This window comes from Typopeltis vanoorti, chromosome 5, assembly GCF_054136105.1.
Source record: "Typopeltis vanoorti isolate ZY-2024b chromosome 5, IOZ_Tvanoo_1.0, whole genome shotgun sequence".
NCBI lineage: Eukaryota > Metazoa > Arthropoda > Arachnida > Uropygi > Thelyphonidae > Typopeltis > Typopeltis vanoorti.
Window position 1 is genome coordinate 145,550,405 of NC_143553.1, and position 16,537 is coordinate 145,566,941.

The 16,537-nt window shown below is 34.7% G+C and overlaps 1 protein-coding gene across 1 annotated transcript in view; it reads left to right on the forward strand.

Annotated features, from left to right (window-relative positions):
- Positions 1-16,537, forward strand: part of LOC150106909 (sialin-like) — an 86,723-nt gene that overhangs the window by 25,093 nt on the left and 45,093 nt on the right. Inside the window, exon 4 of the mRNA XM_090393502.1 lies at positions 2,190-2,373. Within this exon, the coding sequence (XP_090249628.1) occupies positions 2,190-2,373 (184 nt within the window). The remainder of the gene's footprint in view (positions 1-2,189; positions 2,374-16,537) is intronic.

Sequence of the window (16,537 nt, forward strand, 5' to 3'; positions counted from 1 at the left end):
GTCAACTGCATCAGTATTTCATAATGCAAAGCATACTTCCTTTAGATATATATATTGTTACAAAATTAATGACGGAAAAACTCATGTAAAAAGATTTTTTATTAGTATAATTTTCGCCTGTGTGTCACAGGCATCTTCGGTACATTTTTAAGTTCAAATTAAATAATAACAGATAATTCCAAAAAGCACCACCTAAGCAGTCAGAGTAAGATAACTAAAAAGGTCAATAAAATTTCCTAAAAAAAAAAAAATTATACGTATAATAAAAAGTTAGGCCTGTGTAGCTCAGTAGAAGTGGCGTTTGCACTCTACAGCGCTTGACCGCACGAAGAAAGGGTTTGGTGGTTCAAATCTAGTCGCCGACTAGAGGAAATTTTTCTAAGCCTTTTTTCGACCGGTTCCCAAGTTAGTCGATCTCTGGCAAGGGAAAGCGGGTTTTTCGTCCCGTAAACTCAAGAAAATCGACCGTAGAACCCACATTATTTTCAGACATTAAATATATTGTGTTAAGGTTAGGGACCACGAGATGGCGGCACATTTGAGCCGTCTCTCTTCATTGTGTACCGCTTAATTAGTGATAGCCTTGGGCCATCTATCTCCGATTGGTACCAGTGGAGATTGAACTGCCCACTCAGTCTCCAAAAGTTAGATAGGGCTAAATGGCCTCGCCTACTCCCGTATACGGGAATAAAAAGGCGTTAGCTGATTTTTTTTTTTATTATTTTTTTTTTAAAAAGTTAGGAAAGATTAGCCAATTTGTAAAGTATTATCTCTTATAAAGGGGATAGATGTAAACCATCGGATCGGTTTAAGTTAGGAGAGGGGAGTAAAGTTTCGCATGTTTCTTTATAAAGCCGTTCTATGAGGAACCGACTTTTGTGAAGGACTCTCGTCTTTTTCCAGTGAACTCTGTGTCTGGTTAATGTGGTGTTCTGCAAGTCCAGACTATTCAGGTTTAAGGTACTGAATGTAAGACTGATGTTTTTCTAGTCAAACAGAGGCAGATCTTCCTGTTTGTCCAAAATAAGATAATCCACAAGAGCAAGGAATCTGATAGACACCTGAATAATTAAGATGTGGAAGCTTGTCCTTAGGAGAAGTGAGAAAGGTGGAGATTTTTCTGACCGGACGAAAGGAAACAAAAAGGAAACGTTTTGAATGTGCGAAAATTCTTTTTAATGCCAAGCCTCCTTGTCCTAATCTTTCTTATTCTGAATTTAAAGCATTGAAATCTCTGAAGAATAATAATAATATAATTATTACGAAAGCTGACAAAGGGAAGGCTGTAGTTATTCAAGATTGGAAAGAATATGAGAGAAAAATGTCTCTATTACTCCACGACTATTCAGCTTATTGGCCTCTTGCATCGGATCCTACTGGGAGTCAATTGAATAGACTTAATTCTCTTATAGACAATGTATCTACTTGGGATGAAGATCAAAAGAAAAAACTGAGAACCTTCTTTGGTCGTCCACCTAGATTGTACAGTCTTCCGAAAGTTCACAAACCAGACATTCCGTTGAGGCCAGTTGTAGATTGTATAGGTTGTCCCACTTACAAAATTTCAAAATTTTTATCAAATTTACTCACTTCCTCGACTAGAAGAACTGACACTTATATAAAAAATACTTTGGATTTTAAAAAAATTTCAAATCTTCATTTGGACATTTCGGATATGATAATCAGTTTAGATGCTGTTTCTTTATTTATAAACGTTCCGTTATCTGAAAGTATTGAATTACTGCAACAGGAATTTCCTTCAGACATTGTAAAAATATTTGATTTTGTAATACATTCTGGCTATTTTTCTTTTAAAAATAAATTTCAGAGAGAAACTTCAACAGTTTCTCACCAAGTTAAATGCACTTCATCCAAGTGACCCATATATATTGTATATAAGGGTCACTGCTCACTAGTGACTCTTCTCATAATGCACAGCGATATACGCTTATGAAAGGAAGTGAGTTTGGCATTATGGGAATAATGAAGCAATTGATGCGAAGTCAACAGCCTCTGTATAGAAGTAGACAGGTGAAGATGTCATGCACAAACTTTGTTTGCTTATACTTGGTTTCTTGTCTATTGTAATTTATTTTGAAATTTTAGTTAACTCTGCATTCTGCCTAGTTTAAATGCTGTTTTTGTATTAAATAGGTGTATTATTATTTTATTTTATTTTATTTTTTTAGGGTGTAACATTTCCTGCATTTTTTGCTCTCTTTTCACACTGGGTTCCTGTACAAGAACGCAGTACTCTGATGTCTATTGCAAGTAATGGGGCTACTATTGGAACTGTTGTTACCTTACCACTTGCTGCATTATTGTGTGAACATGGTTTTGCTGGAGGATGGCCTTCTGTATTTTATGTGTATGGTAAATATTGATTTTAATCCATTTTTTATCTAATAATTTTCTTCAAAATGATGAGAATGTTATAACACAATTATAATTTAAAATAAATCTTTCTTCTAACCATATATAATATAGTGGAGGATCCATTGTAATATATGCTAATCTTCCCATTCTCAGTGATATTCTTATATATTTTATCATATTATATATGAAATTAATATTTAGAACTTCAGAAGTGTACCTGGGCAGATGGTTATAAAGATTTTTTTTTTTTACCTTTCTGTTTTAGCATGACATCAAAATAAATATGAACCATTTTTTATTTTGTGTTCTTTTCATTTGCTAAACAAATTAGATTTTGTATGACCAAACAATTTTAAATAATATTATGTCAAAATAATGACTTTTCAGATCTCTATAACATCCAACCAAGACAAATTGTATAGTTACTTTGCATTAAATAAATAAATAAATATTTTTTAATTAAATTTTTTTTTTATTTTTGTTGGCAGAACACATAAATATTAGCATTTAAACTTTTTTCTTTAGGTGATTTTTATTTTATTTAATCTTTGTTGTTTGTTGAAAATTTATTAGGTTATTAGTTTATTTTTTCTTAAGAGATTAAGCCTTGAGCACTGGAATTATTTATGAGAAATGACTGAGCTAATTTAAATGATTTTTTACTGTTAAATTCTGTTTTTTAATAATGCTTGTTTCCATCCAATGCTTTGTTTTATTATTTTGCACATCAACAGGCTCTCCATGTGTTTTTTTCCCAATCATTTACTTAATTTGTTAGTTAAACAATAATCATTTACTTAATATTTCCATGATGTTAAAAAAATTAATGCTGTAAATGTTCACTTTGTACCAGAGTTTCACAAAAGTCTTTATGGGAGAAAAAAAAAAAATTTTTTTTTTCAAGAATTCAAGACCCAGATTTATATTCCAAAAAAAAATTTGAAGTGAGTTTGCTAGTCAACATAAGAAAAATTCACATGTGCAGATTCACACAACTATCATTATCATCATGGCTCTTTTTAGTCACTCATGCCTAAATACCTTTCATAACTTTCTTTGAATACATTATGCAAAGATTCACTCATAACATCTAATAGTAGGCAATTCCACACTTACCATACATCATGAGAAGAACTTTGACCTCACATGCTTGTTTCTAGGTATCTTCAGTTTCTAGGTATGGTTCTGGATTCTACCTGTTATAAGCTGTAAATTCTCACTTGTATCTGTAATGTATGATTCCCCCTTACTAACTTGTATGTTTCTATCATGTCTCCTCTCTGTCTATTTATCAAATTTAGATGAGTTCCTTCTCTCAGTTGAAAAAATGGTGAAGAACCAAGCATTCATGATCTGACTCCATGCATGCATATATGAGGGTTGTCTGAAAAGTTCTTGGCCTCGACCATAGATAGCAACACTGTTTGCAAGATTTATTTATTTTTCTAAGTTGGTGCATCTGTCATAAGCATCCATGTGAAATTGCAAGTCATTCTATCTAATTGCACATCTTCTACAATGGCAGTTCTTTCTTTCGTAGTTTACAGAAAGCCTATCCACAATAGGTACGTTCACAAACTTCCCATTATTCACTCCCTCCCCCCTCTCACACACACACACGTGCACGCACGCGCGCACACACACACACACACACACACACACACACACACACACACACACACACACACACACACACACACACACACACACACACACACACCTAACAGTATGTTATCATAAAAATCCTTGTTCACAAATTCACTAACCTCTGTTCCAGAAAGACTGCCCTCATAGCTGAACTGTCATTTATTTGTCATACCTTCCTATCCAATGGCTACAGTGTCAAAAAAAAATTAACTAAATAATTGTTTCTCTTACATTCTTTTCAACATATAGATTACAGTAATGTTGTTACTATTTCCTATTCTGGGACACCTCTGAAAGAATAACTAGAACTTTAAAAAAATGCAATCTCTACACTACTTTTATATCTCATGTGAACCTGGCTGCCCTTTTCTGCTCTCCAAGGATCAGCTCTCTCTTCCTCCTCCTCTGTTTCAGGTGTATGCAAGTTCCTTATTCTTGCAGCTTGTATTATGGACAAACTGGGACATCTACTAACATTCCATCTTGAGTAACACCAGAAATATATCTGCTGCCATAACTATGGTCACTTCAGATCTAGCTAGACCTTGAACACCTTGCATAGAATCAAATGAAAAAAACAAACAAACAAAAAAAACGACTATGCTTACCACAGTAAATACACACTTGAAAGATTTTTTTTTTTTTTGGAATCAGCAGCAAATTTAAAAAACAACAGCAACCAAATCTTGGTAAATATGGTTGTGTAACTTCCCAAGACTTCAGAAACACTTATTAGACCTCCTATCCAACAAGCCAAGGATGAGAAGAGGTCCTAAGAGGGCATCCCTCTTCTAATCTAACATCTACTTATTATTTGTGTGTGGGTTATTATAATTTTTATATCATATCCCAGATGATTTCTCTGTGACAGAGACAAGATATTGGAATCATTGAACCTGTGTTATAACTACATCATGTTGTTTTTATTCCATTAAACTTGAAGATGAATCGCTGCTTAGCCTGCAACTTAGCTTGCTTGGCCTAATTTCTTATTGTAATAAGAAATTAAACCAAGAAGGGCTCCCTTGCCATGCTGGTCATTATGCCTTGTACTGCTCATGAGCTTTCTGATCACTTTTTTTTCTCTCTTAATGTCCCACAGTATTTTATTTTATATTTGCAGTCCTGCATAATGTTACTACTTATCCATCTAACTTCTACCTTCCTATCCAGTGGCTACAATGCCAAAAATAACTAAATAACTGTTGCTCTCACATTCTTCTCAACACAAATTATAGTAATGCTGTTACTATTTCCTATATCTGGGGCACCTCTGAAAAAATAGCTAGAACTTTAAAGAAATGTAATCTGTGCAGTCATTGCTTTTTTTCAGACATGCATCCTCTCTTTGTCGATTTGTATGCCATGACACTGCTTCAAGTTGTCTCATAGTCACTGGTTCTGTAGTTTCACTTATATCTCTTCTTAACTGAGAATTCCACATATTTAGATACCATCATCGAATTCCTGACATATACCCTGAAGGGATGTACAGGATATTGTGATAGTGGAACAAGTAAAATATTTCAGCTACTTAGGCACAATTTTTAGTCAAGATGGTAAATTAAATATGGAAACAGACAACAGAATCAATGAAGCTGGTATGGTAGGAAGTCAACTGAATAAATTTACTGATTTCAAACCGATTTTAACTTATGGATCTGAGTGCTGGGTTAGAAATAAAACTTTTGACCAGAGACCACAGATATGAGAGTCTTGAGAAAAATTAGGGGCATGAACAGATGGCGTCAGTGGCAGTGTTATATTTATTAAGTGTTCTATATTTCTATTATTATAATTATTATTATTATTATTACTTAACACCTCCAGGGAGTACAAGGACTCATCGAGGGAGGATACCTGCTCTACAATGCTCCGTCTTCACCACTCCACCAACCGCAACTACCTTCATCATCTACATCAACATTATCTACCGTAGACTACCACCACTAGTATTTTCACAGACAATTACAAACATCCATGCCCAAAGCGGAATTCGAACCCACAGCCTTTTGGCTGGAGAGCAGATACGTTAACAACTCAGCCAACCAGTCGGCATTATTACCCTGCTTTGTCTTTAATTTCTTTTATTTACTTATTCAGGAATGGATGACTGCTGCCATCAGTCTATTTCTACTATATCTTATTTCCCATGCTCTATAGTCTAACAAATTTATTGGTTTTACGACTGCACCAATTAGACTATATATTGAATGTGAGATTATAAGATCTTAAATCAAAGACAAAGCAGATATCGTTTATTTCCCCCGCTTATATATATATATATATATATATATCCTTACTTTAAATTTGTCATGGCTTAATTATAAATCCCATGAACTTCTATCTTATACTGGTTCAAATATTTTAGGATAGTGCATTGATCGAATCAGTCCAATGTGTTCTTCACAAACCATTTAATTAAGTCAAAAGGAAATATTTACAGAATGATGTATACAGTGTCATTACATGATGTATACATATGTATATATAGTGTTATTACAATTCTCTTTATAATTTTAATTCTTTCTAATCTAACCTTCATTCTAAGCTAATTCACAATCTAGCATAACATTAACTGAATATAAGGCATACCTTGTTTAACCCTAATTCAACATTAATACACATTATCTCATAATCATATTCTTGTTCAGCACACTCTCTTTGACATTAACCTTTTGTTCATACGTAAGTCTTCTTCTTGTCTTTCTTTTCATCTGCTGGCTTGTTTCTGATTTTCCCGCTAAATTTCTTCCTTGTCCAAGTCATCTATTATTCTTTGCTGTATAGGACCCTTGACTTGGTGGCCATGTACAGCTCTTTCCTTTCAAGATGATCAACACAATACTTCTCATGTGGCGATGGACCCAGGCAGAAGACTCAAAACCCATTATGCTTCTCTTTAGATTGCTGACAGCAAACCTAGCATAATGATGATGGAACCAGGTAAGAGAAGGTTTGAGAACCCTAAGACAAACTTCCTTCTCTTTCAATTTCCAACAAGAACCTTACATGATAGCAGACTCATGTGAGAGAAGGCTTAGAAAACCCCAAGAGAAACTTCCTCCTCAATGACTTGCATTATATATGCTCAAACATTCCTTGTTCACATGCATGTCTCTCGAAAATGGTCATGTATTGACCTTTGGACATGCTGACGTCATTCTTCGTGCATCTTTAGAATTCTCTATCCATGGAAATTCTTAGAATTCTTCACTATTTTTATAATTAGACTTACTGATTTAACATGAGTTAATATTGTTACATGATAACGTCATTATTTTAACAAAGACTCATAAGATTATTACAAAAATTAACATTTCTCTAATACATCATTTTCCTAAACAAAAAACATGTAAAAACGAACATGATAAGTTACAAAGTCACATATCATAAGAGATTTTACAGTAATATCATATTAATATCAAGATATAGCAATGTCATAACAGTATCATATATGCTAACAACTCGGCCAGCCAGGCTGGCCGAGTGGTTAGCATATCTGCTCTCCAGCAAAAAGACTGCAGGTTTGAATCCTGCCATGGGCATGGATGTTTGTAATTGTCTGTGGAAATACTAGTGGTGGTGGTCGGCGGTAGATAGCTTTGGGGTAGTTGTGGTCAGTTGGTGGATTGAGTGGTGGAGACAGAGTTGTAGAGCAGGTGCCCTCCCTTGATGAGTCTTTGGACTCCCTGGAGGTATCAAATAATAATAATAATAATAATAATTAAAAATGAGGATATTAGGAAGGAACTTGACATTGTTAGCAGAGCTAATCTCAGGTAGTATGGTCACTTAAACAGAATGGGAGAGGAAAGATTAGCAAAAAAGTGTTCTCTGCTAGCTTGGCAGTAAAAAGACCCAGAGGAAGACCAAGATATAGGTGGATTGATACAGTAAAAAGTGCCTTAGAAGACAGAAATATAAGATTTGGTGTTGTTGGAGTCTTGACAGATAACAGATTGATTTGGAGGAAAATTGTTGATAGGAAGTTAGTAATGATGTACGTTCTTCATGTAATGATGCAAGTACACCTCTTGAGGGTACATGTCAGGAATTTGATGATGATGAAAAATGAAAAGATTTCTGAAGAATGTCAATTACAATCCATAAATGCATAGATAAAAAAAAGAGAAAATTGGAATGGAATCAACATGTCATTAGAATGGACCTAGAAAATAGTTAAACTAGCAAGAAACTGGAAAACCAAATATGGAACTTGGTAGAGCAAAAAAAAAAAAAAAACAATCTCCCTGCATAGATGAAACACTATGTTATCCTCATAGATAAGGACACTGTAGAGAAAACGAATTTTAAGTAATGAACCTGAGAGCAAATTTACAAAAATAGTTATTCATAGACTAGAGACCATAGACATGAAAATTCTGAGAAAAATTTTAGTGGTTGGGCAGTGGCATCAATGGCAGAATAATATTAAAAATGAAGATATGAGGATGGAACCTATCATTGTTGTCTTTTCAGAATGACAGCAGAATGTGAGCGGAGTTTCTATGGTTATGTAAACAAAATGGAAGAGGAAATGTTAGCAATACTGGAGTTTAATGTCAGGAAAACCAAGCTCTAGGTGGTTCGATGTAGTTTAAAGTACCTTAGACTGAAAAAAAAAAATCTGACAATGTTGGAGTCCTAACAGATCAGACTAATTAGGAGGAAAATTGTTGACAGGAAGTTAGTAATAATGTGAACTTAATCATATATACTAACATAGTATCTTTTCCATCTCCTTGAGTGCACATATCAGGAATTTGAAGAGGATGATGAAAAAATGTATAATTAAAAAATCCTTATTTCATCGGTGATATTATGTTTACAGCCTTTCATGGGTGGGAGTTACACTAAAAAAAGCTTGTATCCATTAAACGTCTGTTGTGAATGATAAATTGGGTAGGAAGATTTTGCAGTAAAAAGATGAAAATGTCAGGAATATGAAAAATATCAACTGCAATTTCTCATTGAAGAACCTATAGAATAAGTAAAACATTTAGGCCAATTTTTAGCATATGGAACAAGAAAAATTAACAAAAATATTAAACTAGTAGTATAGAGAATGGAGTTAGAATTAAAACAATTAAGCTGTATAACTGAGAGGAGACCTCCACATAGCCTTTAAAGGAATGTGGAGAACCGACCAGGGCTTCTGACCTAATGTCCAATCCTCAGCTTCTCGTGGTGCACCCTGTTGGGTATCTATTTGGATACTGAACGAATGAGGATGGGCTGGCAATTTTGGATTTAGCTGACCAAATTGTATTCTTATTGGTAAAACCAAAAAAAAAATGATGGTACAACATGACAAAATTTCATGCCAGCTGGGGCGTCGCCCGGTTAAACAAGGCCCCCGTTGTTTTTGCCAGGGAACCAGGGCGAACAGTGAAAAGTCAGCTACTGGAACAAATCGGAAAACACACTCCAACTCATCATCACCAGAGTTAAAGATCGGTACTATCAACATAAGAAGCCTGAATGGCAAAGAAATGGAGCTAGCTGAGGAATTAGATAAGTACCAGATCGACATAATAGGGGTGACTGAAACAAAAAAAGACCAAAACTGGTGAGATCTTTCTGAGCAATAAATACAAAATGTTATATTCAGGCAATGACAATCAAGGAAAAGAAGGAGTAGCCATAGTATTCAACACAAAATATGAGGCTAATCTTCTTGAATGGCTGTCAGTCTCAAGTAGAGTAATGTGGGCAAATATGAGAATGGGGAACTGGACAATGAGACTTATTTGTGCCCATGAGCCCACAGAAGGTTCTACTAAAGTAGAAGTGGAGGAATTTTTTGAAGCTTTAGTAAAAGCAACTGACACAATGAAAAAGGAAAAGTTGGTCCTTGTCATCATCATCAAATTCCTGCTATGTACCCTCAAGGGGTGTACAGGATATGATAGTACTACATGAAAAATTTACATCATTATTAATTTCCTATCTACAATTTTCCTCCAAATCAGTCTGTTACTTGTCAAGACTGCAACATTATCAGATCTTATATTTCTATCATCTAAGGCACTTTGGACCGTATCAATCCACCTATATCTTGGTCTTCCTCTGGGTCATTTTCCTGCCAACCTGGCAGAGAACACTTGTTTTGCTAATCTTTCCTCGCCCATTCTGGTTAAGTGACCATACCACCTGAGATTAGCTCTGCTAACGCATTCCTGGATGCTGGCAATGTCAAGTTCTTTCCTAATATCCTCGTTTTTAATATGATATTGCCATTGATGCCATCTGTTCACGCCTATAATCTTTCTCAGGACTCTCGTATCTGTGGTCTCTAGTCTTTGGTCAAGTGTTTTACTTCTGACTCAGCTCTCAGATCCATAAGTTAACCAGAGTTAACTTATGGATCTGAGATTTCTCCAGATCTTCCTGTCTGTCCTACGTAGCAAATCTCGCAAGAGCAATGGATTTTGTAGACTCCTGGTTTTTTAAGAGGATGATGAGATGGTTTTGGTGGATGTAGGAATCTTGAGATTTTTTCCATAGGAAGTAAGGCTACTTTTATGTTGTGTTTGTTCATTAATTTGGCTAGCTTGTCTGTAACATTTTTGATATAAGGAAGCGAGATTGCGTTTTTGTAATCCTGTTTTATTGTGTTGTTAGCTGGAGGCATTTTAAGGATTTTCTTGATGGTTTTTGTTTCATATTCATTCTGTTGGAGGATTTGTGTTAAGTATTTTAGTTCTTCATTACATCTTTCTTGTGTGCTGGAGATATTGTATGCTCTGTCTCGAAGAGTTTTAATTAAGTTTATTTTTTGTGAAGGATGGTGGTGTGAGGTTGCATTTAGAAATCTTCCAGTATTTGTCGGCTTCCTATATGCTGAGAAGGAGAGTTTACTTTCTTCATTAACTTCTAATAGAATATCCAGAAAAGGAAGTTTTTTATTTTTTTCTTGTTCTAAAGTGAATTTTATGGTGTTGTGCAAATGTTGAGATAATCTTTGAAATTGATAAGTTCATCTGTTGTTCCACTGAATATGATGAAAATATCGTCCACATAGTGTAGCCATATTTTTGGTTTTTTATGGTAATTCTTAAGAGCATTGTTTTCAAATTTTTCCATAAATAGGTTTGCTAATACCAGTGATAATGATGAACCCATGTTCATCATTATCACCAGTATTGTTCAACGTCAATAACGTTATATATCTGCATTCTGTTATTTGAGTTTTATGAATAGCCAGATGGTTATGATTTGTATTTATTAATTCTCTTGTTTAAACTTTAAGTTATACTATTTACCCCTGAAGATGTAAATCCTACGATTTACGAAACTTGTCGGGAACTATTATTTCAGTGTTTTATATAACTGAATAATAAAAAAATGTGGTGTAATCACCGAAATATGTCTTTTGAACCAATTAGCCACAGAAGTTTACGCCTGCAAGTAAATTATTTTGTTAAATAATATGATATCCTGTACCCCACTTGGGGGGACATAAAAATAATGATATTTACATATTCAACTTTTTCTGAATGCTTGGTGGCTAGTTTTATTTCAGCGAAATATTTGTGTGTGTATGTGTGTGCGCCCGCACATGCATAATCTTAGATGTTTATGCAGCAAATTTTGTAGATTTTTTTGTCTGGATGCATTCTGCTGTGTTTTCAGATGTGCATGATCTTGGTGATTTTGCATTAAGGCACTTCCTGTTTCCCTAAACTGAGTAAACCATTGATTAATGGTGCTTTTCTGATTAGGTGATTGTGTTTCATATGTTCATCAAACATGATATTGAATGGTTACAGTTCCTTGAATTGGCATACTAGAACTTGGACTGAGATCTTTGCAGAACATACACTGTTATATTGATTTGGATAAATACATAACATGAATATCACTAAGCCATTAATGATGTGCATCTATGATGACTATACCCATACTATTACAGTAATTTATTTATACATTTTGTTTGGTTCCATGTTTCCTAACATATATTCTTATAATTAATATTTTGTATATCCTACAATTCAAAGAATAAAATTCTGAACAAATAGGTTTTCATCATCATCAAATTCCTGATATGTACCCTCGCGGGCATACAGGATTATTATGATAGTACTACATGAAAAAGTTACACCGAACAAATAGGTTTTCATCATCATCAAATTCCTAATATGTACCCTCGGGGGCATACAGGATTATTATGATAGTACTACATGAAAAAGTTACACCATTACTAACTTCTGATCAACAATTTTCCTCCAAATTAACCTGTTATCTGTCTCTTCTTCTTTCTTCTTTGGTGCCTCACTCCGAAAATTGGTAAATATAGCAGCACATCACAACATCCTATCTTGTGACTTCCTTTTTATCTCTTCATAACTCTTAGCACCAGTTAGCATCGTTATTTATATATAAAATTCTTGGTCTGCCTCGTGGCCTCTTTCCTTCTGCAGTCCTCTCCATTATTTCTGTAATCAGTCCCCCATTCCTCAAATGGTGTCCAATTAGGCTTTTTCTTCTCTTATTGATGTGTTTCATTGATGACCGCTCTTCATGAACTATATTCAGAACTTCTTCATTACTTTTCTTTTCTGTTCAACTAATTTTCATCATCTTTCTCCAGCACACTAAAGTTCAAATGCCTTGAACTTTTTCATGTCTTGTTTTGTTAGAGTCCAGGCCTCACAACCATATAATGCAATGCTCCTTATGTATGTTTTCGCTAGCTTTTTTTTGAGCTGGATGCTAAGTCCTTTACTGGTAAAAATATTTCTTCTGTTATAGAATGCTTTTTTGGCTAGGATTATCCGTGCTTTAATATCTGAGTTTCTTCCATCTTCTGTGATAAGACTTCCAAGATATTTAAAAAAGGATACCTGTTGTAGTAGGTTATTATTTATTTCTAGGTTTATTTTCATTGGATTTGCTTTACTTGTAATTAATAATTTTGTTTCTTATAATTAATTTTTAGGCTGTACTGTATGAAGATTTCTTCCATCAATTAATATCAATTCCATTTATCTTAATTCCAGTTTCTATTAGTTCTTTCAGTTTATTTATTGCATCTTCAATGTACAGATTAAACAATATGGGTGAAAGCACCCCTGTCTTACACCTCTACGTACTTTTGCTATTGCGGTTTTTGTTGTATTGTTGGCTGCTTCTATTAGGGCTTCTTGATGCTTGTAAAGATTAAATATGAGCCTTCTATCTCTCCAATCTACCTTTATTGTTTTTAGGAGGTGAAACATTTGATTCCAGTCAATACTATCGAAGGCTTTCTCCAAGTCAAGAAAGATTATCAGAGTATTTTGATTCTTCTCCAATCTTCTTTCAATAATTGTTCTTAGAGCTAGTATTGCTTCTCTTGTCCCCTGCTATTTCCTGAATCCAAACTGGTCATTGCCAACATATTCTTCAACATTCTTTGTTAGTCTTTTTTTGTATAATTTTGAGTAGTATTTTCGAAGCATGTGATATTAAGCTTATTGTTCAATGATTTTCACACTTGTTTGCATTATTTACTTTAGGAATGGATATGATAGAATGTTGTGTAAAATCTTTGGGGATGATCCCTGTTTCATAAATATCCTTTATGATCTTGAAAAGGTATGCCTTAGTTATGTTTCCTGAGTATTTTATTAATTCTTAAGGGATCAGTGCCTGGTGCCTTGTTGGCTGACAATTCATTCAGTGCCCATTCAAATTCATCTTTTAATATAGTCGGACCAATTTCTTCCATATCAAGTCTTGTTTCAGCTTCTATAGCCTTGGCATCTAGATCTTTTTCACTATATAGATCTTCTAAGTACTCCTTCCATCTTTCCGAAATTTCTTACTTATCTATAAGTATGTTCCCCTGTTTATTTTTGATAATTGTACTTCTTGTCTTGTTTTGCTGGCTTATTCCTTTTATAATGTTATAAGCTTTATCGATTCTTCCAGCCTTTGTTAGATCTTCTATTTCTTTACATTTCTCTGTATTCCATTGTTCTTTTGCTTCTTTACACTTTCTATTTATCATATTTTTTATATGTTTATATTTATCTTTGCTTTCTTCCTTTAGGGAGGTTTTGTATTTTCTTCTTTCATCTATTAGATCTAGAATGTCCTGGGTGATCCATGGTTTTTTTATTTGCTTCTTGCTTAATCCTATGCAGTCATTGGCATCCTTGATGATTGTGTCCTTCAAATGAATCCATTTTTCCTCTGTTTTTCTTTCCCCTCTCTCCCATTTTAATGCTTTCATTAAAACAGTTTTCCTCTGTTTTCAGGTTACTTATGTTTCATTTGGGCCTTTACCATGGTTGTGACAACTTTTTAAATTTCAGATTACATTTCAATAAAACCAAATTGTGGTCACTATCAACATAAGCTCCAGGGTAACTTTTGCATGATTTTACTTAATTTTTAAATCTATTTCTTGTCATAATATAATGTATTTGGTACCTTCCTATATCCCCTGGCATTTTCCAAGTATACCTTCTTCTTTTTGGTACTTCATACCAGGTATTAGTAATGATCAGATTGAATTGGTGGCAGAACTCCAAAAGTCTATCTCCTCTTTCATTTCGGCATCCAAGTCCATACTTTTCCACCTCTCTACGATCTTTGCCTTCACCAATGACTGCATTCCAATCCCCATGACAATAAGATTATCTTCCTTCTTGGTCAGTTTGATTAGATTCTTAATATCTACATATACTCTCTCAACTTCATCACCACTGTGGTCGCTAGTAGGCATGTAAGCTTGTATTATTATAATATTTGTTGGTTTTGCTTCTAGTTTTACCATTATCAATCTGCTACTACATTTTACTGAGTTGATTACTCTTCTTCCCCATTCCTTATTGAGAACCTCCGCGACTCCATTTTTTGCTGTCTCATCACCCGAATAAATGATTCTGTAATCACCACTCCAAAAGTTTCCAGTTCCAGTCCATCTCATTTCACTAATTCCCAATATGGCTATTTTTAATCCATCCATTTCTCTCTTCAAATTTTCCAATTTTCCAATTTGTAGGAGGGTTCTCACATTCCATGTCCCAATGAATGTACAAGGATTTCGCTGGTTTACGACCTGGGAAGCCTTGCTTCTTCCCCTGCCATGCACAAGTATTGAGCCATTGTGCGCTTTACTATCTTTTAGAATGTCCATCCATACTGCTATCTTACTAGGGAAAAATAGAACAAGGTGGTATACCCTTGCCTTCCTTGTCCAGCAATAGCCTTCTAGAGAGGCTCAGTGTGCTAGCCGTTTCTCATTCCTCGTGATTATCCGCCTACCACAGTATCTTTTACACCGTTGTCACTTATGGTGATCTTCCGCTGATCAGGATGAAAATTGTTGCTGCCCCAACTTCCAGCGGGCTGTAACTTATTTAATGGCGGTTATATGTCGCATCCCCGTCAGTGGAAATGTGTGGCTTTTTATAGAGATAACCATGCCACTGTCTATCTCGCCACTTCCTGTTGGTAGATGCCGTCCCATTGTCCACGACTGCTTATTCACAGGTTTGCCTGTTTATTCGCAGCTAACCTCTGTATCCAGAGGCCATTCCCCTATCTGCAACCCGGGGACGCACTTGGTAGCATGGGACCCATGCCCCAAGTGTTATCTATCAAGATTCCAATATTATCAGATCTTATATTTCTGCCTTTTAAGATGCTTTTTACTGTGTTGGTCCATCTACATTTTGGTCATCCTCTGGGTCTTTTCCCTGTCAAACTGGCAAAGAATATTTATTTTCTCATCTTTCCTCTACCATTCTGTTTAAGTGACCATACCATCTGAGATTAGCTCTACTAATGTATTCCTGTTAAAATTGATTTCAACACCATCTTGTATACAGCTAATTTAGTGTTTTCACTAATTTCTTTCTTATTTCATATAAATTTATTCATCTGACTTCCTACCATACAACTTTACTAATTCTGCTGTCTGTTTCCATATTTAATTTACCATCTTCACTAAAAATTGTACCAAAACGGCTGAAATGTTTTACTTGTTCTATAGATTCACCATTCAGGATACAGTTGATGTTTTAAATTTTTCTGCCTATTATCATATTGTCTTTGTTTTTTTTATTTCTGATTTTCATATCAATTTCATTATGACAGTTATTCAATTTAGTCATGGAATCTTGCAAATTTGTACTGGATTTATTCAGAAGAATAACATAATCTGCATAAAGTAAAGAGCTCAGATAAAAAAAAAAAAAAAAAAAAAAATCAGCTAACGCCTATTTGTTCCTGTATAGGGAGTAGGCGGGGCCATTTACCCTATCTAATGTTTGGAGACTGAGTGGGCATTTCAGTCTCCACTGGTAGCCAATCAGAGAGATAGCTGGCCAAAGGTTATCACTGATTCATCGGTATGCAGTGAAGAAGGTGGCAAGCTAGTGCTGCCATCTCGTGGTCCCTAACACAATATTTTTAATGTCTTAAAATAGTGTGGGTTCGACGGTCGATTTTCTTGAGTTTACGGGACGAAAAAACCGAGTTTCCAGGAGAATAAACCTGCTAGCCCGTGCCAGAGATC